The 26541-nt window shown below is 46.8% G+C and overlaps 1 protein-coding gene across 7 annotated transcripts in view; it reads left to right on the top strand.

Annotated features, from left to right (window-relative positions):
* Positions 1 to 2874: 2874 nt before the first annotated feature.
* The window catches only part of MED12 (mediator complex subunit 12), a 37117-nt gene continuing 13450 nt past the window's right edge, over positions 2875 to 26541 (top strand). For 4 of the 7 annotated variants that reach the window (XM_060183633.1, XM_060183632.1, XM_060183631.1 and 1 more), the window contains exons 1-31: positions 2875 to 3172; positions 3742 to 3846; positions 4038 to 4229; positions 4410 to 4566; positions 6866 to 7047; positions 7195 to 7305; positions 7634 to 7885; positions 8264 to 8410; positions 9744 to 9843; positions 10171 to 10307; positions 10567 to 10698; positions 12030 to 12156; positions 12910 to 13139; positions 15456 to 15536; positions 15692 to 15862; positions 16058 to 16202; positions 16381 to 16431; positions 16753 to 16871; positions 17072 to 17215; positions 17654 to 17817; positions 18039 to 18170; positions 18621 to 18848; positions 19090 to 19234; positions 19413 to 19533; positions 20659 to 20760; positions 20857 to 20970; positions 21199 to 21374; positions 21553 to 21732; positions 25570 to 25641; positions 26068 to 26198; positions 26367 to 26531. In XM_060183633.1, coding sequence (XP_060039616.1) covers positions 3074 to 3172; positions 3742 to 3846; positions 4038 to 4229; positions 4410 to 4566; positions 6866 to 7047; positions 7195 to 7305; positions 7634 to 7885; positions 8264 to 8410; positions 9744 to 9843; positions 10171 to 10307; positions 10567 to 10698; positions 12030 to 12156; positions 12910 to 13139; positions 15456 to 15536; positions 15692 to 15862; positions 16058 to 16202; positions 16381 to 16431; positions 16753 to 16871; positions 17072 to 17215; positions 17654 to 17817; positions 18039 to 18170; positions 18621 to 18848; positions 19090 to 19234; positions 19413 to 19533; positions 20659 to 20760; positions 20857 to 20970; positions 21199 to 21374; positions 21553 to 21732; positions 25570 to 25641; positions 26068 to 26198; positions 26367 to 26531 — 4412 coding nt within the window. In that variant the 5' untranslated portion in view covers positions 2875 to 3073. The remainder of the gene's footprint in view (positions 3173 to 3741; positions 3847 to 4037; positions 4230 to 4409; positions 4567 to 6865; positions 7048 to 7194; positions 7306 to 7633; positions 7886 to 8263; positions 8411 to 9743; positions 9844 to 10170; positions 10308 to 10566; positions 10699 to 12029; positions 12157 to 12909; positions 13140 to 15455; positions 15537 to 15691; positions 15863 to 16057; positions 16203 to 16380; positions 16432 to 16752; positions 16872 to 17071; positions 17216 to 17653; positions 17818 to 18038; positions 18171 to 18620; positions 18849 to 19089; positions 19235 to 19412; positions 19534 to 20658; positions 20761 to 20856; positions 20971 to 21198; positions 21375 to 21552; positions 21733 to 25569; positions 25642 to 26067; positions 26199 to 26366; positions 26532 to 26541) is intronic. The other 3 variants (XM_007535949.3, XM_060183630.1, XM_060183629.1) reach the window with 1 other exon arrangement.

Raw genomic sequence — 26541 nt, 5'->3', positions numbered from 1 at the left:
AGAAATACCAGAGCACTGCTCAACTCTGGCTCATGGTGATGCTGAGGATTGAACCTGGGACCGCAGAACTTCAGGCATAAAAATCTTTTGCATAACCATTATGCTGTCTCCACTGCCACAATTTATCTATGTATTAGCAAGAGAGAAAGATAGCGCCAGAGCATCACTCTGTCACATGTGATACCAGGGATTCAACTCAGGACCTCGTGCTATTAAGTCCAAAACTTTTGACCACATTTCCACTTCCCAGGCCACACCCCAAATTTAAATGAATGAAAAATACAACCTCAGCTGCTGTGGGCAGATACATAGCAGTCTTTCCTCTGACTTAATCCAGCCAGAATATCCTTCTTTAGCTGCTGTCTGAGCTGGTCCCCCGTTGAGACATATGAGGAAGTCTGAGTTAGAAGTAGATTCTGGGAATGGAGGAACAACATTATTAGCTTAAAAATCCTAATCTTCCCCCTACCCCCAATATGTTTCTTTTTCTGTGTTCCCTGTCTCACTTAATGGTATGGTATCATCACCCTCTCAGTCACCCAGACTTGAAACCTCAGAGTCATCTTTAATTCCTTCTTCTCTCACACAGTGAGAATCTAATCAGCTTTACTTCTGTGGTGTTTCTCCCAGCAGTCTCCTCCTTTCCATGACCACAGTCACTGTGCTAAATCAGCCTTTCATAGCCTGCAGTCATGATTATTACTAGAGCCTTCTAATTGATCTCTCTTTCTAAATGCTCCCTGCTCTCTAATCCATCCTTCTTCCTGTTGCCAGATTTATCTTCCACAAAATACAGAGCCGATCGGAGAAAGCAGAAACAGAAATTGTGTATTTGACTAACTTTTACTAAACATTTTTTAAGATAGCAAAGCACTTCTCTTTTTTTTGATCTTAAAAAAAATATTCTTACTTATTACTGGCTAGAAACAGGGAAAGAGAGCTAGAGAGGGGAAAAGACAGCCTGCTTCACCACTCATGAAGTTTTCCCGCTGCAGGTGGGGATCAGGGGCTTGAACCCAGGTTCTTCCACACTACAATATGTGTGCTTAACCAGGTTTGCTACTGCCTGGCTCCTACTGAACTTTTAATATGTGCTCATGCACAGAGCTCCAACTCATCCTAATTTCCCATGTGTTAAAATTCCTAGTTAGCTCAGATGTAATTTAAAAACAAAACAAAACAAACAAACAAACAAAACAGCATTGCTGAGCTCAGCAATTGGTGGTGCTGGGGAATGAGCCTGGGATTTTGGAGTCTCAGGCATGAAAAATCTTTTTTGCATGGCCATTTATGCTATCTCCCTAGCCCAAATATGCTCTTCTTTTTTTAAGAAAAAATATTACTTATTTATTTTTAAAAGAATTTATTTATTAATGAGGAGATAGGAGAGAGAAAGAACCAGACATCACTCTTGTACATGTGTTGCTGGGGATTGAACTCGGGACCTCATGCTTTAGAATCCAGTGCTTTATCCACTGCACCACCTCCTAGACCACTCAATATTTATTTATTTATTTATTTTCTCTTTTGTTGCCCTTATTGTTTTACTATTGTAGTTATTATTATTATGTTGTTTGTGTCGTCGTTGTTGGACAGGACAGAGAGAAATGGAGAGAGGAGGGGGAGACAGAGAGAGGGAGAGAAAGATAGACACCTGCAGACCTGCTTCACCACTTGTGAAGCGTCTCCCCTGCAGGTGGGGAGCTGGGACTCGAAATGGGATTCTTACACCAGTCCTTGCACTTTGTGCCACGTGCACTTAACCCGCTGTACTACCACCCGAGTCCCCCAAATATGGTCTTCTAAGGTGGTCCTTCTCTACTCAGTCAGCATTACTCTTCATACAGTGATTCCATAGCATTTTATTATTGCTAGTGTTATTTTTTGTTTACTGTTACTTTGAGTACAGAGTTCTCTGTATTATTGTTATAATTTTGTAAGTAACATGATAGATGGAAGTTTGGTTCTAATACCTAGAAGATAGCACAATAGTTATGCAAAAAAACTGTCATGTCTCAGACTCTGTAGTGCGAGTTTCCATTTCTGGCACCACCATAAGCTCAGCAGTGTTCTGGTTAGAAAGTACATAAATGTGTATTGGTTCTAATGTCTAAGTATTCAACTCCCCTGTTACTTAGTTGCTATATATCAGCAGGCAAGTGAATTTCACTCTTAAAAAAGTTAGTTTTCCCATCCACAACAGGAGACAATAATAATCTCTAACTCTTGGGTGCGATTAAAGAGCTCATATCTGCAAAACATCTGAGTCGCGTAGGTGTCTCTTCTGCTCGATCTAGTCAGGTTTTTATGTTGGTGTCCGTGGCTACTTAGGAGATACATTAAACTTCAGGGAGTCAATAAGACTCCGGAGAAAGTAACATTTGTACCGCGCGATAGTCATGCGCGGTACAAATCAGGCGATCCCACGCATAAAAGTCCCTTTTTCCAGAGAAGAAGGAACTTCAGCACTTTCATCAGTATTTCAAAAGGCCTGTCGTTCCCAAAGGGTTCAAACCTCTGAGCTATGTCCTAAAGACCCGAGGGAACAGGGGTTTATCAGGTCTTTTCTTATGTATACAGTCTCTAAACCTATTCTTAGAGGAGGCGTGAGCGCACCCATTTTTCAGATGCGGAAGTTGGGAGGCAGAGTTCTTAACCAAGCCAAGGGCCATGAGAACACCGAGCCCAGGCCAGGGACCAAACGAGGCGCAGAGAAGCCACTTGGCGCTGAGGCGCTAGGCCGGCCCTCAGGCCAGGTACAGAAGCCCCTTCAGCCCCGCGCTGGGCTCACAGCTGGTCGCTGACGAGCCTCGCAGGGCGTCAAGCTCCGCCCAGTGCCGGGCCAGGCCCCGCCCCCATTGCAGTCGGTTGGCTCCGACGGTTCCCGGCGTGCCTCGGATTCCCTCGGTACTTTCCGGCTATCCTCGATACTTTCTAACGTGCCCCCTTGTTGTCTCTCGGCTGCCGTCCTCGAAACCACCGCCCCCTTTTCTGCTCCCTCCTCCCTGTGGGTCCCCGTCCCCCCCCCCCAGCCTGGCCCGGCTGGCGCCTCTGGCGCTACGGGCTGGGCAAGATGGCGGCCTTCGGGATCTTGAGCTACGAACACCGGCCCCTGAAACGGCCGCGGCTGGGCCCTCCCGATGTGTACCCTCAAGATCCCAAACAGAAGGAGGTGCGTTCAAAAATCGGGGCTTCCCAGGGGCTCGGGACGGGCGATCAGCCCAAGAGGAAGCACTGATGGTTGTTGGGGGGGGGGGGGGGCGGGGCGGAGCAGTTTGCTGAGAGCGAAAGTCCCGAAAGGGGGAAGAGTAAAGTGCTTGCTGTGGGAGAGTGGGACCTGGTGGCGTGGCGGACCCAGGCAGGGTGGGGGGAGTCCCTGGCCCGGAATAGGCAGCGATGTAGGTATGGACCGCTCTGGAAGCGGACCCCCCACACACACACACCTTTATACATGCACAGCTCAGAAAGTTGTCTAAGACTGCTCGGTGATGCTTGGAAGGGAAAAGTGATGTGGAGTGAGCACTAGGTGATTGGGGATCTGGGTGACTGTGGGAACGAAGATGGGGTCTAGATGAATAGAATGACCCAGCTTGAAAGCACAAGCTGTTCCACCCAGAATCGTCCTCCTTCCTTTCTCCCCCGCCCCTTGTTCCCTTCTACTTGACTGCCCTCCTCTCCCACAGTCACCACCCGCCCCGCAAGGGGAGGGGGAAACCCTGAAATGTCGTTTTCCTGCCTCAGGATGAACTGACGGCCTTGAATGTAAAACAAGGTTTCAATAACCAGCCTGCTGTCTCTGGGGATGAACATGGCAGTGCCAAGAACGTCAACTTCAATCCTGCCAAGGTGAGACAACCCTGCCAAGCTGAAGGGAAAAGCTGGAAGAACATATGGGAAAGATCAAGGTCCTGTGGTTGGAAAGACATACAGGGACAGGCAAAATGGCTGAAATTGCCCTTCTTCACATTTGCCCAACAGGGGCACAACCACCTCTCTGCCCCTTCTCTTCACCCTGAGGTATACTTTTCTTCCCTTAGATAAGTTCCAACTTCAGCAGCATTATTGCAGAGAAGTTACGATGTAACACCCTTCCTGACACTGGTCGCAGGAAGGCCCAAGTGAACCAGAAAGACAACTTCTGGCCAGTTACTGCACGATCCCAGACTGCCATTAACACTTGGTTCACTGACCTGGCTGGCACCAAGCCACTCACACAACTAGCCAAAAAGGTAAGGTACTGTTTCTTCTTCAGGCCAAGGGGTGTGGGCGGAGGTATGGGTGTCGGAGTGTATGGTGGTGGTGGTGGGATCATAGGTGCCAACTACCCTCCTATTTCCAAATTAAGTTACACGGGGTGCCAACTCTCAGGGGGCAAAAGGAGGTTCTCATCATTTGCAATATCCACCCAGGTCCCCATTTTCGGTAAGAAAGAAGAAGTATTTGGGTACTTAGCCAAATATACGGTGCCTGTGATGCGGGCTGCCTGGCTCATTAAGATGACATGTGCCTACTATGCAGCCCTCACTGAGACCAAGGTTAAGAAGAGACATGTTGACCCCTTTATGGGTAAGTAATGCCAGGTGTATCACCACTGGTGGCTTCAAGAAGTGATGGTGGCCTGCTGGGGCATTAGCTAAGCTGGGAGAGCACAGAACTACATATGCCAGTGTCCCCTTGACTCCTTGCTCTCTCATGTGAAACTGTATCTTTTATGTAATAAAATATCTTTTAGGGAGTCGGGCTGTAGTGCAGCAGGCTAAGCGCAGGTGGCGCAAAGCACAAGGACCGGCATAAGGATCCTGGTTCGAACCCTGGCTCCCCACCTGCAGGGGAGTCGCTTCACAGGCGGTGAAGCAGGTCTGCAGGTGTCTATCTTTCTCTCCTCCTCTCTGTCTTCCCCTCCCTCTCTCCATTTCTCTCTGTCCTATCCAACAACGACAACAACAATAAAACAATAAGGGCAACAAAAGGGAATAAATAAATAAAATAAATATAAAAAAATTAAAAAATATATATTTTAAAGAGGAGGGACAAAAGACCTTTTGAATTTTTCTTTCTTATTTTTTATTAAAAAAAATTTTTTTTGCCTCCAGGGTTATCACTGGGGCTTGATGCCAGCACTACTAATCCACTTACTGGAGGCTGTTTTCCCCACTTTGTTGCCTTCATTTTGTTGTTGCCCTTGTTGTGGTTGTTATTATTGTCATAGCTGTTCTTGCTGTTGGATAGGACAGAGAAATGGAGAGAGTAGAGGAAGACAGAGGAGGAGAGAAAGATAGACACCTGCAGATCTGTTTCACCGCTTATGAAGCGACTTCCTCTGCAGGTGGGGAGCTGGGGCCTCGAACCAGGATCCTTACTCCAGTCTGCCAGTCCTTGCGCTTTGCGCCACGTGCATTTAACCTGTTGTGCTACTGCCTCCCCTTTCTTATTTTTTTAAATATATTTATTTATTGGGTAGAGACAGCCAGAAATCAAGAGGGAAAGGGGCGATGGGGAGGGAGAGAGACCGAGAGATACCTGCAACACTACTTCACCAGTTACAAAACTTTCCCACTACAGGTGGGGACCACGGGCTCGAACCCAGGTCCTTGTACATTGTAATAGGTGCGCTCAACCAGCTGCACCGCCACCTGCCTCCCTCCCTTTCTTTCTTTCTCTCTCTCTCTCTTTCTCTTTTTTACCAGAGCACTGCTATGATAGTACAGGGATTGAATGTGGGAATTTGGAGTCTCAGGCATGACAGTCCCTTTGCATAACCATTATGCTATCTACCCCCACCCTGAATTTTTCTTTCTACATCTTTATTCTCCTGGGTTCTCTTACTTAGCATGCAGCAAGTTTTTTTATTCCCTTTTGTTGTCCTTGTTTTATTGTTGTAGTTATTCTTTTTTTAATTTTTTTAAATTTATTTTATTTATTTATTCCCTTTTGTTGCCCTTGTTTTTTTTTTATTGTTGTAGTTATTATTGTTGTCGTTGTTGGATAGGACAGAGAGAAATGGATAGAGATGGGGAAGACAGAGGAGGAGAGAAAGACACCTGCAGACCTGCTTCACCTCCTGTGAAGGGACTCCCCTGCAGGTGGGGAGCCGGGAGCTCGAACTGGGATCCTTATACCGGTCCTTGTGCTTTGCGCCATGTGCACTTAACCCACTGCGCTACCACTGGACTCCCTGCAGCATGTATTTTGAGTATCTATTCAAACCTATTTGTGTGTACTAGGCTATAAAGAAGACCAGTGTATAACCCTTAGAATGATTATTGCCTAATTCGAATGTCAAGGCATTATATGTGCAGATGAATGAATCACATCATTCAATATGGAAAGCAGTGCCTAAGGCAGAAGGATCTTTGAAATGTCAGTGGACGGGGGGGGGGGGGGGGTCTGGTGGTGATGCACATGTTACAAAGTATAGGGACCCTGGTTGAAGCCCCCAGTCTCCATCTGCAAGGGGAAGCTTTATGAGTGGTGAAGCAGTGCTGCAAGTGTCTGTCTCCCCGTTACCTCAATTTCTCTCTGTCTCTATCCAAAATAAATAACTAAAACAAAAATTTTAAAATGTTTAGTGGACAGAAAGATTGCTTCCTTTTGGGAATATTTGGTCAACTTTTAGAAAGGTGGCATCTGACTAAAGCATTAGAGGATAAATAGGATTTAGGAGTCTAATGAGTGGAGGTAAGGGAGTTGTCCTGTCCCTAAGCAGAGGGACAATAGGAAAATGTCCCTATTTGGTCTAGGGAGATAGCCTAATGGTTATGCAAAAAGACTTTCATGCCTGAGGCTCTAAGCTCCCAGGTTCAGTCCCCAGCACCCTCATGAGCCAGAGCTGTAAAAAAAAATCTGTATTCCATATTTCCTCTAGAATGGACTCAGATCATCACCAAGTACTTGTGGGAACAGCTACAGAAGATGGCTGAATACTACAGGCCAGGGCCTGCAGGAAGCGGGGGCTGTGGTTCCACCATAGGACCCTTGCCCCATGATGTAGAGTTAGCAATCCGGCAGTGGGACTACAATGAGAAGCTTGCCATGTTCATGTTTCAGGTAGGCTATTACATGTGGCACTGGGGCCACTGGATTCAGATGGATCTTCTACTTGTGTAGTTCTCCTGCCTTTGATTTACTTTATCTGCCTCATCTCCAGTAGTCCCTTGACTAAACTAATACTGTTCCCAACCCTGGTCCTCATAGGATGGAATGTTGGACAGACATGAGTTCCTCACTTGGGTACTTGAGTGCTTTGAGAAAATTCGCCCTGGAGAGGATGAATTGCTGAAACTGCTACTGCCCCTACTTCTTCGAGTAAGGCCTGGGATCTGGTATTGGGGGAGTAAGTCAGAGGACGATTTAAAGAGGCATAAGCTTATGAGGGCAGTGGCTGGGGCTGGGTAGCTCAACTATTCAAGCACAAGATTGCATGCCTGAGGTTCCTGGTTCAAGCTCCATTGCTCCATGCACTGGAATGGGGCTTTGGCTTTCATCTCTCTCTCTCTCTCTCTCTCTATCTCTTTCTTTTTCTCATGAAATAGACTCATATGAAATAAATGGCATGAATGATTAAAAAGAAAAAAAAATTGAAGGTAATGCCCCTTGGAAAGAACTGAGAGTTTCGAACATTCTGTCTTCATAGTACTCTGGGGAATTTGTTCAGTCTGCATACCTCTCCCGCCGCCTTGCCTACTTCTGTACCCGGAGACTGGCTCTGCAACTCGATGGCATGAGCACTCACTCGTCACATATGTCTGCTCAGTCGACAAGCACACTGCCCACCACTCCTGCCCCCCAGCCACCAACCAGCAGCACACCTTCCACGCCCTTTAGTGATCTGCTTATGTGTCCTCAACACCGGCCTCTCGTTTTTGGCCTCAGCTGTATTCTTCAGGTATGTCCTGACTAGACCCAAAGAAGGATTAAGAGGCATCCTGAACAGAGGTGGGTGTCTGTCCTGGAGAGTGGGCGAGGGGATCAGTGATGGTGATTGTAGATTGGAGGTAAAAGTAGACACTAAATACTTGCTTGGAGACAGTTGTTTCCATGCATAGAATGTCAGTTCCTTGTCCATTAACTAGTCCCCTTTTAGAACCAAACCATAGCTCCAAAACCTTTCAGGAAAGTGAATTAGGGATGGGACTCAGAGTTGGAGAGAGGCAACCACAAGGATTCAGAATGACTTTGAATTTGATACTTCAAGATTATAAAATGGGATTCTAAAGCAGTAGCCATGGAGACTGAGTTTGACTTAGCTATTCCTATCTGGCAGACCATTCTCCTGTGTTGTCCTAGTGCCCTGGTTTGGCACTACTCACTGACTGATAGCCGAATTAAGACTGGCTCACCACTTGACCACCTGCCGATTGCCCCCTCCAATCTGCCCATGCCAGAAGGCAACAGTGCCTTCACACAGCAGGTAAGTCTGACTGGTACCCTGGCAGCCCCAGGTTGGGATGTGTGGTTATATTGTATATTATAGGAATAGTAAGTTTGAGACAGTGGCACACCCTGTAGAGTATACATGTTGCAACGCTCAAGGGCCTGGGTTGTAGCAATGAGGAAGCTTCATGAGTGAAAGAGCAGTGTCACAGGTATGTCTCTTTCTCTCCCTCTCTGTTTCTCTCTCTGTGTCTCTTTCAGAATAAAGGGGATAAAAATAAAAATAAAGACTGCTGGGAGTGGCAGATATCTAACTTCAGTGATAATCCCAGTCGCAAAGTGGCTAAATAGCTCACTTGGATAGTTTGCTGCTTTCTGTGTGCAAAACCTAGGTTTGAGCCCAGATCCCACAGTATTGAAGGGAGCATTTGTGGGGTCTCTCTCTCTCTCTCTCTCAAAAAAATGGCGGGCGGTAACTCAACGGGTTAAGCGCATGTGGCGTCAAGTACAGGGACCAGCATAAGGATCCCAGTTCAAGCCCCTGGCTCCCCACCTGCAGGGGAGTCACTTCACAGATGGTGAAGCAGGTCTGCAGGTGTCTTATCTTTCTCTCCCTCTCTCTGTCTTCCCCTCCTCTCTCCATTTCTCTCTGTCCTATCCAACAGTGACATTAGTAACAACAATAACTACAACAATAAAAAAGGGCAACAAAAGTAAATAAATAAATATTTAAAATAAGTAAAATGAAAGAAAAATGGAAATAGCAAATTGAACTCTGATATTATTCTTTCAGCTTGGAGCCTTCTTATATGTCTTAGTACATTTTAAAAATTTATTTATTTATTCCCTTTTGTTGCCCTTGTTTTATTGTTGTAGTTATTCTTGTTGCCATCATTGTTGGATAGGACAGAGAGAAATGGAGAGAGGAGGGGAAGACAGAGAGGGGGAGAGAAAGATAGACACCTACAGACCTGCTTCACCACCTATGAAGCAACTCCCCTGCAGGTGGGGAGCCGGGGTCTTGAACTGGGATCCTTAACACCAGTCCTTGTGCTTTGTGCCACCTGCACTTAACCTGCTGCACTACCGCATAACTCCTATCTTAGTACATTTAAAAAATTTTTATTATCTCTATTTATTTATTGGATAGAGATAGCCAGAAATTGAGAGGAAAGGGGGTGATAGAGAGGGAGGGAGATAAAGAGACACCTATAGTCCTGCTTCACCACTCATGAAGCTTTCTTCCTGCAGGTAGGGACAGGGGCCTCGAACCTGCATCCTTGCGCACTATAACATGTACGCTCAACCAGGTGCGACACTACCCGGCCTGTCTTAGTACATTCTTAAAGCCATCTCTTTCAATATTGCAGGTCCGTGCAAAGTTGCGGGAGATTGAGCAGCAGATCAAAGAACGGGGACAGGCAGTTGAGGTCCGTTGGTCTTTTGACAAGTGCCAGGAAGCAACTGCAGGTAGGTGTAGGTGTCAGAGGACAAATAAGTAGAAAGGATGTTTGAGAAAGATGGGGTGGTGGGCCTGTGAGGGAGCTCACCTATGAGGGCACCTACTTTGCCATATGCACAACCCAGGACAAAACATGAGAGTACTATGTACTGTGGGAAGCTTTGGTGCTGTGGTCTCTCTCTCTCTCTTTCTATCTGAATAAGTTGGTCTAGAATGGTGAAGCCCCAGTAATGACAAAAAAGAAAAGAAAGATAGGGATGGTGAGGGCATGTAAACCTAGGAGCTAGGTTTAGTTGGCCTCTAGTTCATCCACCATTTCCACTTTTCTTCCTTAGGCTTTACCATTGGACGGGTGCTCCACACTTTGGAAGTGCTGGACAGCCACAGTTTTGAGCGCTCTGACTTCAGCAACTCTCTTGACTCCCTTTGTAATAGAATCTTTGGATTGGGGCCTAGCAAGGATGGACACGAGGTAAGTCAGAAGGGACACAGAAGGAATAACAGTAATAGCGTGGTTGGGAAGCACACTTGGTGAGGTATTGATATCAGGGTTAAGAGCTTGGTCCTTGCGTGCGTGCGTGTGTGTGTGTACGTACCTACGTACACACACACACCCACACCCATATCCGCGCACACACCCATATCCACACACACACCCATATCCACACACACACCCATATCCACACACAACCCCCCCCAAGCGGATCTGATTGTCTTCTTTTGGTCTCCAGATCTCTTCAGATGACGATGCAGTGGTATCATTACTGTGTGAATGGGCCGTCAGCTGCAAGCGTTCGGGTCGGCACCGTGCTATGGTGGTAGCCAAGCTGTTGGAGAAGAGACAGGCAGAGATTGAGGCTGAGGTCAGGAGTCAAAGATAAATAATGCAACTGGGCAAGGGGGATGGGCACAAGGACTGTTGTAAGGATCCCGGTTTAAGTCCCTGACTCCCCACCTGCAAGGGGGTCGCTTCACAAGCAGTGAAGCAGGTCCGCAGGTGTCTAATCTTTCTCTCCCCCTCTCTGTCTTCCCCTCCCCTCTCCATTTCTCTGTCCTATCCAACAACGACAACAATAATAATAACCACAACAACGAAAAAACAAAGGCAATAAAAGGGAAAAAATAGCCTCCTGGAGCAGTGGATTCAATAACCCTGTAGGAAAAAAAAAAGGAACAAAGGAAGGAAGAAAGGAAGAAAGAGAAAAAAATAAAATAGTGAGGGGCCAGGTGGTGGTGCACCTGGTTGAGTGCACATGTTACAATGTGCAGGGACCCAGGTTCGAGCCCCCGGTCCCCACCTGCAGGGGGAAAAGCTTCACAAGTGTCGTGAAGCAGAGCTGCAGGTATCTCTCTGTCTCTCTCCCTATCTATCACCCCCTTCCCTCTCCATTTCTGGCTGCCTCTATCTAATAATAAAGATGAAAAATTTTTTTTAAAAATAAAATAAAATAAAATAGTGGTAGAGAGCCTGTAGGAAAACTTGAAAGCATAAAGTAGAGAGGAATGGAGACAGGGTGGCAGGAGCAAGGACCCAGGTTTGAGCCCTGTGGCAGAGCAGTGTTGGTGTCTCTGTGCTCTCTCCATCCAACTTTCAGTTGGGAAGTAGTAAGGAAAAGGGAGGTCAAATGGGAAACAGGTGGCACTGTGGGTGAAACATTGAACTCTCAAACATGAGGTCCTGAGTTCAATCCCTGGCATCACATGTGCCAGAATGATGCTCTGCTTTGTTCTCTTTCATAAATAAATCTTTAAAAAAAAAAAAAAAGGAAAGAAAGGTAAAAATGAAAGTAAAAAGCTTGCGTGGGGGACAAAAACAGATGGTAGTTCAAGAATTATACATGCAGGAGTATAGAAACAGATGAAAACCACTCTTACCTCTTTTTTAATTTTTTTATATTTATTTATTCCCTTTTGTTTCCCTTGTTGTTTTATTGTTGTAGTTATTATTGTTGATTAATGTCGTTGGATAGGACAGAGAGAAATGGAGAGAGGAGGGGAAGACAGAAGGGGAGAGAAAGATAGACACCTGCAGACCTGCTTCACCGCCTGTGAAGCGACTCCCCTGCAGGTGGAAAGCCAGGGGCTTGAACCGGGATCCTTATGCTGGTCCTTGCGCTTTGTGCCATGTGCGCTTAACCCACTGCACTACCGCCCAACTTCCATCACTCTTACCTCTTGTTCTCTCCTCTTACAGCGTTGTGGAGAATCAGAAGCAGCAGATGAGAAGGGTTCCATCGCCTCTGGCTCTCTGTCTGCTCCTAGTGCTCCCATTTTCCAGGATGTTCTCCTGCAGTTTCTGGATACACAGGCTCCCATGCTGAGTAAGCAACCCCAGCATCCTCAAGTTGACTCTGCCTAGATTCAGTCACCTGTATGACACCAGAAAGTAGAATTTAGAGCTTGTTGGTGTTTATTTCTGTCTGAAGCTCTATGCAAAATAAATCTGCTCTTAGATTATTAGTTTAGCAGAGTAGAGAAATAAAACAAAAGACAGGGGAAATAGCATAATGGTTATGCAAAAAGAAAACTCTTGTCTGAGGCTTCAGGGTCCCAGGTTCAATTCCCTGCACCACCATAAGCCAAAGCTGAGCAGTGTACCAGTAAAAATAAATAAATAAATAAACAAATTAACTAGGAAAAAAAGGATATTAAAAAATGGAGCAAGCAGACCCAGCATTTTGACCATATAAATAGTAATAGAGATATTGCATTGAAGATGGGGATAAATAGCATAATGGTTATGCAAAGAGACTCATGCCTTAGGCTCCATAGTCCCAGCTTCAATCCACCCCCCCCACCATAAGCCAGAGCTGAGCAGTGCTCTGGTAAAAAATACCAGAGAGAGAGAGAGAGAGATAGGTCGCATTGCTCTCTGAGGGGGGTGGGATGGGTGAGAGAAGAGGCAGGTTAAGCAACCTTCAAAAGTTTCAGGGGTGGTGGTTGTTTTGGTCATTTCTCTGCCTAGCTCAGGCACTCTAGGAGCATCATGCGTTAGGTATACCTCGCCTGCCAACTCTTCTATGCTTTCCTAACTCATCTTATTTTTATTTTTTCTTCATTCCTTCCATGTTTAGCGGACCCTCGAAGTGAGAGTGAGCGGGTGGAATTCTTTAATCTGGTCCTGCTGTTCTGTGAACTGATCCGACACGATGTTTTCTCCCACAACATGTATACTTGTACCCTCATCTCCCGGGGGGACCTTGCCTTTGGAGCCTCCGGTCCTCGGCCTCCCTCCCCATTTGATGACCCTGTTGACGACCCAGATCGCAAGGAAGCGGAGGGCAGTAGCAGTAGCAAGCTGGAGGTGAGTGGGCTCCTGTTTGTGCTTCTTCTGATAGCCAGCCCCATTGTCTCACTCCCAATGACCACTTAGCCTCCTTTACCTAATAATGAGGGAGGACTTTCTTCAGTGCTTTGTGGTGTACAAAATACTGTCACATCATTTTTCCCCTTCAGTTTGAGTCTCAAAGTGAGGACCTACAATACCCATTTTATTTTATTTTTAAAATATTTGTTTACTTGTATTTGTTTAGTGGGGGAGAGAGAGATGGGGGGAGAGATAGAGGGGCGCAGACACAGACACGCCAGAGCACTGGATTGAGGCTCAAAGCCTCAGCCATAAAAGTCCTTTACAAAACCTTTGTGCTGTCTCTACAGCTCTGGTTTTTCTTTTTCTTTTCCTTTTTCCTCTTTTTCTTTTTGCCAGAGCACTGCTCAGCTCTGGCTTATGTTAGTACTGAGGTATACTGGTGCTAGGGATTGAACCTGGGACCTCAGAGCCTCATATATGAAAGTTGTTTGCATAATTATTGTGCTGTCTCCCTTTTTTGTGACAGATTATTGAGCTAAGTTGTTTATTTTAACATGTATCTTGAGAAAAAGAGGAAAAAGGAAAGACATCATTTTGGCCATTTAAACCCTAAGTTAAAGACCAAGTTTTGTGAAAGTAAACATAAAATTATTAAGGCCAAAGGAGATGATATATAAACATCATTTGATTGCATGACTGGTCTGAATATAAGAATATATTCTAGGCAAAATCATTATGGAATTGATCTTTAAAAAAAGTCTATGTGGGAGTCAGGCTGTAGCGCAGTGGGTTAACCGCACCTGGTGTGAAGCACAAGGACTGGCCTAAAGATCCCAGTTCGAGCCCCCAGCTCCCCACCTACAGGGTAGTTGCTTCACAGGTGGTGAAGCAGGTCTGCAGGCGTCTTATCTTTCTCTCCCCCTCTCTGTCTTCCTCTCCTCTCTCCATTTCTCTCTGTCCTATCTAACAGTGACCACAACAACAATAAAAAACAACAAGGACAACAAAAGGGAAAATAAATAAATAAAATTTAAAAAATTCTGTGTATGTGTGGTGTTCCCCCAATTGCTTTTTAATTAAAAATAAATGATCCCTACTTTAAAGATGAAGGAAAGAACCAGGTGGTGGCTCACCTGATAAGGAGTATATGGAGGACCTGGGTTCAAGTCCTCAGTCCCCACCTGCAAAATAAAGCAATTTATTGTTTATTTTTTAAATATTTATTTACTCCCTTTTGTTGCTCTTGTTTTATTGTAGTTATTGTTGTTGTTGTTGCATAGGACAGAGAGAAATGGAGAGAGGAGGGGAAGACAGAGGGTTTGAGAAAGATAGACACCCGCAGACCTGTGTCACCGCTTGGCAAGTGACTCCTCTGCAGGTGGGGAGCTGGGGGCTTGAACTGGGATCCTTATGCTGGTCCTTGCACTACTGCCCAAATCCTTTTTTTTTTTTTTTTTGAGATTTTATTTATCCATGAGAAATGATAGTACATGTGCTGCTGGGAATTGAACTCGGGACCTCATGCTTGAGAGTCCAAAGCTTTATCCACTGGACCACACTGGGTGTCTCTCTCTCTCTTTCTTTCTTCCTTCCTTTCTTTCTTTACTTCCTTCCTTCCTTCCTTCCTTCCTTCTTCTTCTTTTAAAATATTTTATTTATTAATGAGAAAGGAGGAGAGAAAGAACTAGACATCACTCTAATACATGTGCTACTGGGGATTGAACTCAGGACCCCATGCTTGAGAGTCCAATGCTTTATCTACTGTTCCACCTCCCAGACCACAGGGTGTTTCTATTTCTATCTCTCTCCCTCTCACCTCTATCAAGAAAAAAAAATGACTACTGGAAATGGTAGAGCTATTACTGGCACAGAGCCCCATCTATAACCCTGGTGACAGACGGAGGAAAAAAAAAACTAGAGGAACCAGGCCCATAGTGGCTAATTGTCCTAATATGGCCTCCTCTCGAGCTCCCCCATCATTCTTTCTAGACCCCGGGGGGAGCAACTCCCTGGGGCTAAAGCAACTCCCTGGAGCCAAAGCAACTTTTCTTTCTTTCTTTTTTAATTATCTTTTAATAGTATTATCTGTATTTATTTATTGGATAGAGACAGCCAGAAATCAAGAGGGAAGGGGGAATAGAGAGGAAGAGAGACAGACGCCTGTAGCACTGCTTCACCACTCGTGAAGTTTTCCCCTCTACAGGTGGGGACCAGGGACTCGAACCTGGATCCTTGCACATTGTAACATGTGTGCTCAACCAGGTGTGCCACCACCCAGCCCAAAACTTTTCTTATGTTCTGTGTCCTCAGGATCCAGGGCTCTCAGAGTCTATGGACATCGACCCTAATTCCAGTGTACTCTTTGAGGACATAGAGAAGCCTGATTTCTCAGTAAGTTGGATCCTGGAATAGAAGAACCCAGACTCTTATGATGCTTCTTTATGATGCTCTGTGATGCTTCTTTGGTGGGTGGGTGGGGTCTCTCTGTGCCCCTCCGCCCCTTCTCTTTGTCTAAATGTTCTATCCTCTTGCCTTTTTTTTCTTAGCTATTTTCTCCAACCATGCCCTGTGAAGGGAAGGGCAGCCCATCCCCTGAAAAACCAGATGTTGACAAGGAGGTGAAGCCCCCCCTTAAGGAGAAGATAGAAGGCACCCTTGGGGTCTTGTATGATCAGCCTCGGCACGTGCAATATGCCACCCACTTTCCCATCCCCCAGGTACTGTTCTGTCAACACTTCATGGCCATGGCCATCTGTCATGAGCCCAGATCTCTGCCCAAGGACTGTGCTGAGGGGTTGGCACTGGTTGTGTTTAGGGTGCAGTCTATTGGGACGGGGCTTGGGCGTGGAGCATGCTTATGAGAGGTGGCCATGAGGCGCTTATTAGCGTCTGATGGTGCTGCTGGGATGCAGGAGGAGTCGTGCAGCCATGAGTGCAACCAGCGCTTGGTCGTACTGTTTGGGGTGGGAAAGCAGCGTGATGATGCCCGCCATGCCATCAAGAAAATCACCAAGGATATCCTGAAGGTTCTGAATCGCAAGGGGACAGCTGAAACTGGTGGGTTTGAGGCACCTTGAACAGATCTCCCCACCCTGGCCCCCCAAGAGCGCCCTAGTCAGTCTTCCCTTCCCAGGGTAGGGAACTCCCAGTCACATGTCCCAATGTCCTGTCTCTTGGAGTCTCCTGAGAGCTCTAGTCCTTTTGAAACTTCCCCCCTCATTCCCCCCCTCTACAGACCAGCTTGCTCCTATTGTGCCTCTGAATCCTGGAGACCTGACATTCTTAGGTACCTCACAGTAAGCCCCGTATTGCCCACCCCCTCCCTTTCCCCTCAACCTAGCACCTCCCTGTATGTATTCCTCTCAGGTCCACATAGTCTGTGGTCCTGGAAACCTTTGCTTCACTCTCCCTTCCCTCCCTCCCCCCACCCCTTCCTCAGCCCTCCCTTCCCCTCTTCCCTCTTCTTTCCTTCTCTTCCTCTCTTCCTCCTTCCTTCCCCGCTACCCTCCCCTCCTCCCGCAGCCTTTTCTCCATACTCCCTCCCCACCCCCTGATCAGCTAGGTGTCTTCCCTGGTCCTGACTGGTCTCTTTCCACTATCCCCTCAGGTGGGGAGGACGGACAGAAGCGGAGACGCAACCGGCCTGAAGCCTTCCCCACTGCTGAAGATATCTTTGCCAAATTCCAGCACCTTTCACACTATGACCAACACCAGGTCACAGCTCAGGTGTGGTCCTAAGTCCCTTTCCCAGATTCTGGCCTCCCATCCTGTTTTTCTTGCCTCCTTATCTCCCCACCCTCACTTCCTTCCCCACCCCCTGCAGGCAAAGCTGTTCACCTTCATCCCTTCCCAGCACCATCCTTTCCAGCTTCCCTGGTTCTTCCCACCACTCTCCAGTCCAGTCTCACTCCCACTGCCCTTATCAGGTCTCCCGGAATGTTCTGGAGCAGATCACGAGCTTTGCCCTGGGCATGTCATACCACTTGCCTCTGGTGCAGCATGTGCAGTTCATCTTTGACCTCATGGAGTATTCCCTCAGCATCAGTGGCCTCATCGACTTTGCCATTCAGGTGGGAAAGTGGGGAGAGACGGAAGGACAGAAAAAGGAGTTTGAGCTATATAGGATCTGAGCTACAGAAGTAGAGACTCCTGCCAGTATCCTGGGTTATTTGGAGGAGCAGAGTGACTAGAACAGGGGGTGGAACATGAGCTAAACAGTAGAAATAGAGACTCTTGAGCTCCCCGGGGAGGCCCCAGGGATGGATTAGGACATTGGGCACAAGCTGTCCCCCTGCAGCGTTCATAGCACTGTATCCTGGACACTGGTTAGATTGTTGATGTGGCATGCTAAGAAAGGACCATGGCACACTGCAGCCAGGGCCCCTTCTGTTCCCGAGGAGGCTCCCACAGGAAGGGGTTCAGCCTAGCCTTGCCAGCCACCCCCCCAAAACACAGTTTCTAACACTTGGAGCCACCTCTCATGGTTCACCCCTCCGTCACTCCTGCAGCTACTGAATGAACTGAGTGTTGTTGAGGCTGAGTTGCTTCTCAAGTCTTCTGACCTGGTGGGCAGTTACACGACCAGCCTGTGCCTGTGCATCGTGGCTGTATTGCGGCACTATCACGCCTGCCTCATCCTCAACCAGGATCAGATGGCACAGGTCTTTGAGGGGTAAGCAGGGTTTAGCATCACCAAAAGCAGGCAGGGCTCTGGTGAGTTCACGGCAGAATTGCCAGTGAGGAACCTGTGGGAAAGAGAGGTGGTTGTCACCAAGGGACTTGAATCTCCATGGGGTTGAGGGAGGAGTCTTGTGCGCAGCCCCCCACCCCACCCCCTACCCCACCCCCGTCTTCTGATCACCACCCCCTGCTGTTGTGGCGCCCTTGTGACAGGCTGTGCGGTGTAGTGAAGCACGGAATGAATCGATCAGATGGCTCCTCTGCGGAACGCTGTATCCTTGCTTATCTCTATGATCTGTACACCTCCTGTAGCCATTTAAAGAGCAAATTTGGGGAGCTCTTCAGGTAAGAGAGGAGAGAAGTGTGGGCCAAGAGTGGGGCCTAGTCCCATCTTCATCCCCTTACCACCCAAGTCAGGAGCAGGACACAGCCCAGACCCTTGCTGCTTCTGTCAGATCATTGTGTGTGTGTGTGTGTGTGTGTGTGTGTGTGTGTGTGTGTGTGTGTGTGAGAGAGAGAGAGAGAGAGAGAGAGAGAGACTGAGAGACTGACTGTGGGGGGGTAGGGAGCTGTATCCTCATATTCTTGCTTTCTGGAAGTGGGCCTTCTTCCTTGTCAGCCTTGCCTTCAGCCTATCCTTAGAGGGCCCGTACTCCTCTATCCTGCCCCCAGAAGCCCCTTAGTTTCACTGGCTTCCTTCCCTATGCAGTTCACTTGGTCCTAACTCCCTTTTTCTTATCCCAATGCCCCTGGTCATTCACACACTCTCTCTTTTTCTCCCCCCCACTTCTGCAGTGACTTCTGCTCCAAGGTGAAGAACACCATCTATTGCAATGTGGAACCATCAGAATCCAATATGCGCTGGGCACCAGAGTTCATGATTGACACTCTAGAGAACCCCTCAGCTCACACCTTTACCTATACAGGGCTAGGCAAGAGTCTTAGTGAGAACCCTGCTAACCGCTACAGCTTTGTCTGCAATGCCCTTATGCACGTCTGTGTGGGGCACCATGATCCTGATAGGTATGGGGTGTCCTGGGTGAGGCATGGATGGGCACCATGCCCCTGCTTGAGGTTGGGAGGGATATGATGCCCAGGAGATAATAGCCACCTCAGTTATTGCCAGGGTGGAAAGGAAAACTTAAGTCTGAGGCTTCACGGGACAAAATGGTTGTTGATTTTTTTTGTTGTTGTTGTTTGGTTAGTTGGTTGATTTTGGCTTTGTTGATTTGTTTTCCCTGAAGGCATCTGTGCTTCTCTCTAGGGTGAATGACATTGCCATTCTGTGCGCCGAGCTGACTGGCTACTGCAAGTCACTGAGTGCAGAATGGTTAGGCGTCCTCAAGGCCCTGTGCTGCTCCTCCAACAATGGCACTTGTGGCTTCAATGACTTGCTCTGCAATGTAGATGTGAGCCCTGGGACCGGGGACTTGGCTGGGGAGTGAGGCAGTTGTGACGGCAGGGGTCCAGTGGTGAGGACCTCAGAAGCATATGAGCTCTTGAAGCAGGGAGACACAGCATTGTGATTAGGCACCCACCTCTTCCCCATGCTGAGTCACCTTACCAGCCTGATCTTCTCTTTGCCAGGTCAGTGACCTCTCCTTTCACGACTCTCTGGCTACTTTTGTTGCTATCCTGATCGCTCGGCAGTGTTTACTCCTGGAAGACCTGATCCGCTGTGCTGCCATCCCATCGCTTCTTAATGCTGGTGAACTACTAATCCTTTTCACAAAATAATTAAAAATGTATTCATTTCACAGAGGATAGATAGTTTCATATGAGTTGTCCAGGAGATGGCAGTGGATAAGGCATAGGACTCTCAAGCATGAGATCCTGGGTTCAGTCCCTGGACCAATCCATGTACTAGAGCGATATCCATGTACTAATTCAATCCATGTTTTACAGTGATGTCTGGTTCCTTCTCTTTCCTCCTGTCTTTCTCATTAACAAGTAAATTAAATCTTTTTTTTTTTAAAGAGAGAGTTTCACGTGAGAAAGAAACCAGAACACTACTCTGCAGCAGATGGTACTAGGGTTTAAACTCTGGCTTCGGGCATGCAAGTCCTGAACTCTACCAACTGTACAATTTCCCTGGCCCTGAATGACCACTCTTTGACCTCTAGATTTTATGAAGACATTTGATGGAGGCACACTGATTGTTTTTTTTTCTGCTTTATTATCTTTATTGGATAGAGACAGCCAGAAGTTGAGAGGAAGAGGAGACAGAGAGAGACCGAGACCTACAGCACTGCTTCAACCACTTGCAAAGATTTCTTCCTGCAGGTGGGGACCAGGGACTCAAACCCAGGTCCTTAAAACATAGGCTTAACGAAGTGCACCATCACCTGGCCCCTTCACAGTGATTGTTCAGTGTGTGAGGCTCCCTCTTGCCATCAGGCCATTTTCTTGTGGCACTCCTTAGTCTAGAGGAGGCCTTTTTCTTTTTCTTCTTTTAAATATTAATTTATTTATTTAGGAAGGAGAGAACCAGAGTGTCAACGTTGGCACACATAGTACCAGAGATTGAACTCAGGACTCAGTATTTGAGAGTGTCCAATGCTTTATCAACTATGCCATCTCCCAGGCCATGGGCAGGTATTTTTTCAGACCCTGCATCATAGTCCTAATGTTTTCAGATGATGACCCTTCAAACCATTCACTTTATAGTCCACAGTACTAGGTTTCTCTGCTTCTCCAGCATTATCTTGTTTTTTGTTTGTTTGTTTTTTATTTTTCTCCTTTTGCCTGACCACGTCTTCCCTTTGAGCCCCATCACTACCCACAAGTCCCTCCCCCCCATCCTTGCTGATGTACTTTGCTTCCCTTTTGGTAGCTTGCAGTGAACAAGACTCTGAACCTGGGGCCCGGCTTACCTGCCGCATCCTCCTCCATCTTTTCAAGACACCTCAGCTCAACCCTTGCCAGTCAGATGGAAGTAAGTGGCCCTCTGAGTCAGCCAAGAGTGGAAACCATGACTCCCCACTCCTACCAGTTCTTCTGTTGCTTCCCCTGACTCCAGCTTCCTCCCCAGACAAACCTACTGTAGGAATCCGCTCCTCCTGTGACCGCCACCTGCTGGCTGCCTCCCAGAACCGCATCGTGGATGGAGCTGTGTTTGCTGTTCTCAAGGCTGTGTTTGTCCTTGGTATGACGGGAGGAAGAAGGAGTGGTGCCAGCCACACTACAAAGAACAGTCTTTTTCTCTCCCAAAGGTGGTCTCTCTGACCTTTGGGGAGGAGAGGAGGGAGGGCAGTGTATTTCTGTCTTTGGTGGCAGGTTGTGGAGAATGGCTGCCTCTGTGGGTCTGGGTTGGGTCTCTCCACAGTGTTTGGATCTCATGCCACCCTCCCTATCTCCTGCCTGTGAACCACAGGGGATGCAGAACTGAAGGGGTCAGGCTTCACAGTGACGGGAGGAGCAGAGGAACTTCCAGAGGAGGAAGGAGGAGGTGGCAGTGGTGGTCGGAGGCAGGGTGGCCGCAACATCTCTGTGGAGACAGCCAGTCTGGATGTGTATGCCAAGTATGTGCTGCGCAGCATCTGCCAGCAGGTCAGTCTCACCTCCCCCAACCCACCTCCTAAACACCTCGACATAATGTAGTCTTGTTTCCCCGCCATGTGCCCTTTACCACCTTACTATACACCATGCCCTTTACCAAGCCCTGCCCATTCCCCTATGCCTAGCCCTACAGTTGTTGCCCCAGTCTCCTAATGATCAGCTTCCTCAGGAATGGGTAGGAGAACGTTGCCTTAAATCACTGTGTGAGGACAGCAATGACCTACAAGATCCTGTGTTGAGTAGCGCCCAGGCCCAGCGTCTCATGCAACTCATTTGCTACCCACATCGACTGCTGGACAATGAGGATGGGGAAAACCCCCAGAGGCAACGCATTAAGCGCATTCTCCAGGTAGGACAAGGTAACAAGGGCCTTGTAAGAAGCAGTTAAGCCCAGACTTGGGATGAAGTAATAGGCATCTTTTTTTAAAATATTTTATTCATTTATTGGATAAAAATGGAAAGAAATTGAGAGGGAAGGGAGAGAGAGAGACAGACCAACCTAGACCTGCAGGACTGCTTCACCATTCATGAAGCTTACCCCCTATAGGTAGGGACCGAGGACTTGAACCCTAGTCTTGTGCATAGTAATGTGCTCAAACAGGTGTGCCTGGCCCCAGCACTAGGAGCTCAAAGAGTAATGGGGGGGATAGTTCAGGAGAGAGGGAGATAAACATGTGTGGGTAAGGGTGCTGTACAGCAGTAGTGCACTAGACTTTCCTAGGTTCAATCCCCAGTGCCACCAGAAGTCAGGCTTTAGCAGTGTTCTGGTCTCTCTTTCTCTTGTCTCTCTGTCACCAAAATTAGTAAATTCTTTTTTTTTTAAATTTTTTTGTTTGTTACTAAAAGTATGTTATAGGAGTTGGGTGGTAGCACAGTGGGTTAAGTGCATGTGGCGCAAAACGCAAGGACCATCGTAAGGATCCTGGTTTGAGCCCCCAGCTCGCCACCTACAGGGGAGTCGCTTCACAGGTGGTAAAGCAGGTCTGCAGATGTCTACCTTTCTCCCCCCTTCTCTGTCTTCCCCTCCTATTTCCATTTCTCTCTGTCCTATCCAACAACGACCACAACAATAATAACTACAACAATAAAACAACAAGGGCAACAAAAGGGAATAAATAAATATTTTAAAAAATAGGATGTTACAAGATTTTAAGATTACAATGTATACTTCCACACCCACCACCAAACTCCCATACCCCCACCCTTCCACCTCCCAAAGAAAACCATCGTAGTTCTCACAAATCTTACAGTTTAGAAAATGTTCCTTTTTTTACAAGGATGTCAGCAAAAGTTGGTAACAGAAATAACCTCAGATTGAGTTTATTTTTTTAAATATTGTATGTATGGGGCAGAGGGTAGATAGCATAATGGTTATGCAAACAGACTCTCATGCCTGAGGCTCCAAAGTCCCAGGTTCAATCCCCCACACCACATAAGCTAGAGCTGAACAGTGCTCTGGTTAAAAAAATTATTTATTTATTTGTTTGTTTATTTTGGGGGTAGAGATAGATAGAGATTAAATGGGAAGAGGAGATAGAGTGGAAAAGAAAAAGAGACACCTGCAGTACTGCTTCACCATTTGCTTCACTGCCTTGCAGGTGAGGACAAGGGGCTTGGACCTGTATCTTTGAGCATGATATCATGAATCCTGTAGCAAGTGTACCACCACCCAGCCCCATGGCATGAGTTCAGAAGTAAAGCCCATATGGTCCAGACACTTTAGACTGTAGAGTGAAAGCAAAGCTCTGTGGAGTAGGATTTACTCACCAGTGTCTTATCAGTAGACAGAATAACATCTGGGAGGCTTAATTGGAGGCTTTGCATGTTGAGCATTTAGGTCATAACTCAGTAATGAGTAATAGTAGTTGCTGCTTATGGAGTATCTGCCTTGTGTCAGGTACTGTGCTTGGCACAGCACATCCGTTTTCTCAGTGCATCTTCACAAGCAGGTAAAGTAGATATGAGGATCCCTACTTGGCCAGTGCAAAAACTGAGGCACATAAAAGTCACCTAGCTAGAAAGTTTAGAGTCAGTGTGTGAATCTCAAGGCATGTCTGTGCCATCTCTGGGTCACTGTACTACTTCAGATAGTCAGATGATAGGAAGGTAGGAAAATGAAGTCACTGAGGGCAGTGGCTTAAACATAATGAAGTCTCTTCAGCCTGAAGAAGATAAAGTTAAAGAGAGATTATCCAACAGTAGCCTTCTAGTCTTTAAAGGACTTTGAGCAGTTGATCTGTCTGTCTGTCTAAAACAGGAGCAGCAAGAGGCTGGGGAGATAGCATAAATGGTTCCACAAAAGACTTTCATGTCTGAGGCTCCAAGGTCCCAGGTTCAGTCCCTAGCTCCACCATAAGCCAGAACTGAGCAGAGCTCTCCTCTCTCTCTCTCTCTCTCTCTCTCTCGCTCTTGCTCTCTCTCGCTCTCGCTCTCTCTCGCTCTCTTCCTTCATTCTTCCCTTCCTTCCTTCCTTTCTTTCTTTCTTTCTTTCTTTCTTTCTTTCTTTCTTTCTTTTTTGCCTCCAGGGTTATCACTGGGGCTCAGTGCCTGCACTATGAATCCACTGCTCCTGGAGGCCATTTTTTCCTTTTGTTGCCCTTGTTATTGTTGTTATTGTTGCTGTTGTTGTTGTTGGATAGGACAGAGAGAAATGGAAAGAGGAGAGGAAAACAGAGAGGAGGAGAGAAAGTTAGATACCTACAGACTTACTTTGCCACTTGTGAAGCAAACCCCCCCCCCCCCGCAGGTGGAGAGTCAGGGACTTGAACTGGGATCCTTACACCGATCCTTGTGCTTCGAGCCATGTTCTTTCTCTGTATATTTATGTCTCTTATCTCTTCCCCCTCATTAAAATAAAAAAATTAAATATTTAATATATTTTATTATTTATTTCCTTTTTGTTGCCCTTGTTGTTTTTATTGTTGTAGTTATTATTGTTGATGTTGTCGTTGTTGGACAGGACAGAGAAATGGAGAGAGGGGGAGAGAAAGACAGACACCTGCAGACCTGCTTCACCGCCTGTGAAATGACTCCCCTGCAGGTGGAGAGCAGGGGCTTGAACCAGGATCCTTATGCCAGTCCTTGAGCTTTGTACCACGTGCGCTTAACCCATTGCACTACCACCCAACTAAAACAGGAGAAGCAAGTTTCAACTATAACAGTAAGAATTTAGGTTGCACATTAAGCAGAACTTCCTATGGATGTGAAGCTCTGGTACAGTAAAGTGGAGAAAGATGTGCGATCTTTCTTGAGCCATTGCTTAAAATAGGATAGGGGAGTTGGGCAGTAGCACAGCTGGTAAAGCTCAGGTGGCGCAAAGCACAAGGACCAGCATAAGGATCCCGGTTCGAGCCCCCAGCTCCCCACCTGCAGGGGAGTCGCTTCACAGGCAGTGAAGCAGGTCTATAGGTGTCTATCTTTCTCTACCCTTCTCTGTCTTCCCCTCTTCTATCCATTTCTCTCTGTTCTATCCAACAATGACGACATCAATAACAACAATAATAACTACAACAATAAAACAACAAGGGCAACAAAAGGGAATAAATAAATATTTGTTTAAAAATTTTAAAAAAATAGGATAGTCAGATACCAGTCTCATAGAACATGTTTGGGAATATTTCCCCCACTTCAGTCTTTGAGAAGAGTTTTGAGGAGCATGTGTGTAAGGTTTTCTTTGAAAGACTTAGAGAATTCATTAGTAAAGCTGTCTTTTTATTCTTGAGAAGACTTTACTGATTCAATTTCTTTTTTAATTTTTTTTTATTATTATTAATTTTATTTTTGAGAGAGATGCAGAGAGTAAGACACACACAGAGAGAGAAACACCAGAGCACTGCTCAGCTCTGGCTTATGGTGGTGCGGGGGATTGAACCTGGGACTTAGGAGCCTCAGGCATGAGAGTCTGTTTGCATAACCATTATGCTATCTCCCCCGCACTGATTCAATTTCTATGTTAGTGATTCAGGTTTGGGCAGTGGCCTAAGTCTAAGAATGTGTGCATTTCATCTCAGTTGTCTAATTTGTTTGCTTAACCATTTTGGATTATTTAAATGGAATATTTTCTAAAGATGGGGACCTCTAGGCATATGTATTTCAAGGTTGTGAAAGATCAGGAGCTTGCTTTTGAGAGGGGATGATGGTGAGTGGCTGGGGTGACAACCTTGGTGGTGGGATCTCATTGTCACAGAACCTGGACCAGTGGACCATGCGGCAATCTTCCTTGGAGCTCCAGCTTATGATAAAGCAGACCCCTAACAATGTGAGTGGTGCCTGGACCCTCCTTTCCCCATGACCACTTCCAACTCCAATTCTTAGGAAGGTGGGCTACCAGAGAAGAACCTGTGTCCTACTCTTATGCTTTTAAACTGAGAGAGAGAAGAGGAAGATGGCCAACGTGAAATTGATGATGAGGGAAATAGCTTGGGCATATTGGGGCTCTGAGGTAGAGGGAATGTTGGTGTTGCTGCTGAAGGCTGTTTATTTTCTGTGGCCATAAAGCAAGGGGGTAGGTAAAGGAGAAGTCATTGGGGACTTGGAGAAAAATGGAAGTGCTAGAAGACGTGACTTCTGGCAGAGTCAGTCAGTCCCTCCCCTCCCAGAAGTCTCCACAGATTCCTTCCTCTGCCCTCATTTCCCATCTTGGCTACTGTCTGTAAGGCTACCCCTTGCCTTTCATCCTTCCCAGGAGATGAACTCCCTTTTAGAAAACATTGCCAAGGCCACTATTGAAGTTTTCCAGCAGTCGGCTGAGACAGGGTCATCTGGCAGCACGGCAAGCAACATGCCCAGCAGCAGCAAGACCAAGCCTGTGCTCAGGTTAGGTGGAAATCTGCTAGCATCCATGCCCTTGTGAGTTTGTCTTCTGGCAGCACTCATGATTCCAGTCACGTGGAGACAACCACATGGCATGTCCATTCAGGAAAGAAGTTGGATTGTCCCCTACATTGCTCTTCTCTAACCCTGTGAACCTCATTTGTTCTCTAGCTCTCTAGAACGCTCTGGTGTGTGGTTGGTGGCCCCCCTCATTGCTAAACTGCCCACCTCTGTCCAAGGACATGTGCTCAAGGCTGCTGGGGAGGAGTTGGAGAAGGGTCAGCACCTGGCTTCCTCTTCCTCACGAAAAGAACGTGATCGGCAAAAGCAGAAGAGGTGAAGGAGC

The sequence above is a fragment of the Erinaceus europaeus genome, chromosome X, assembly GCF_950295315.1.
Source record: "Erinaceus europaeus chromosome X, mEriEur2.1, whole genome shotgun sequence".
In the NCBI taxonomy this organism is placed as follows: Eukaryota; Metazoa; Chordata; class Mammalia; order Eulipotyphla; family Erinaceidae; genus Erinaceus; species Erinaceus europaeus.
Note: the sequence above shows the minus strand (reverse complement) of the source record. Positions and strands in the feature narration are given on the sequence as shown.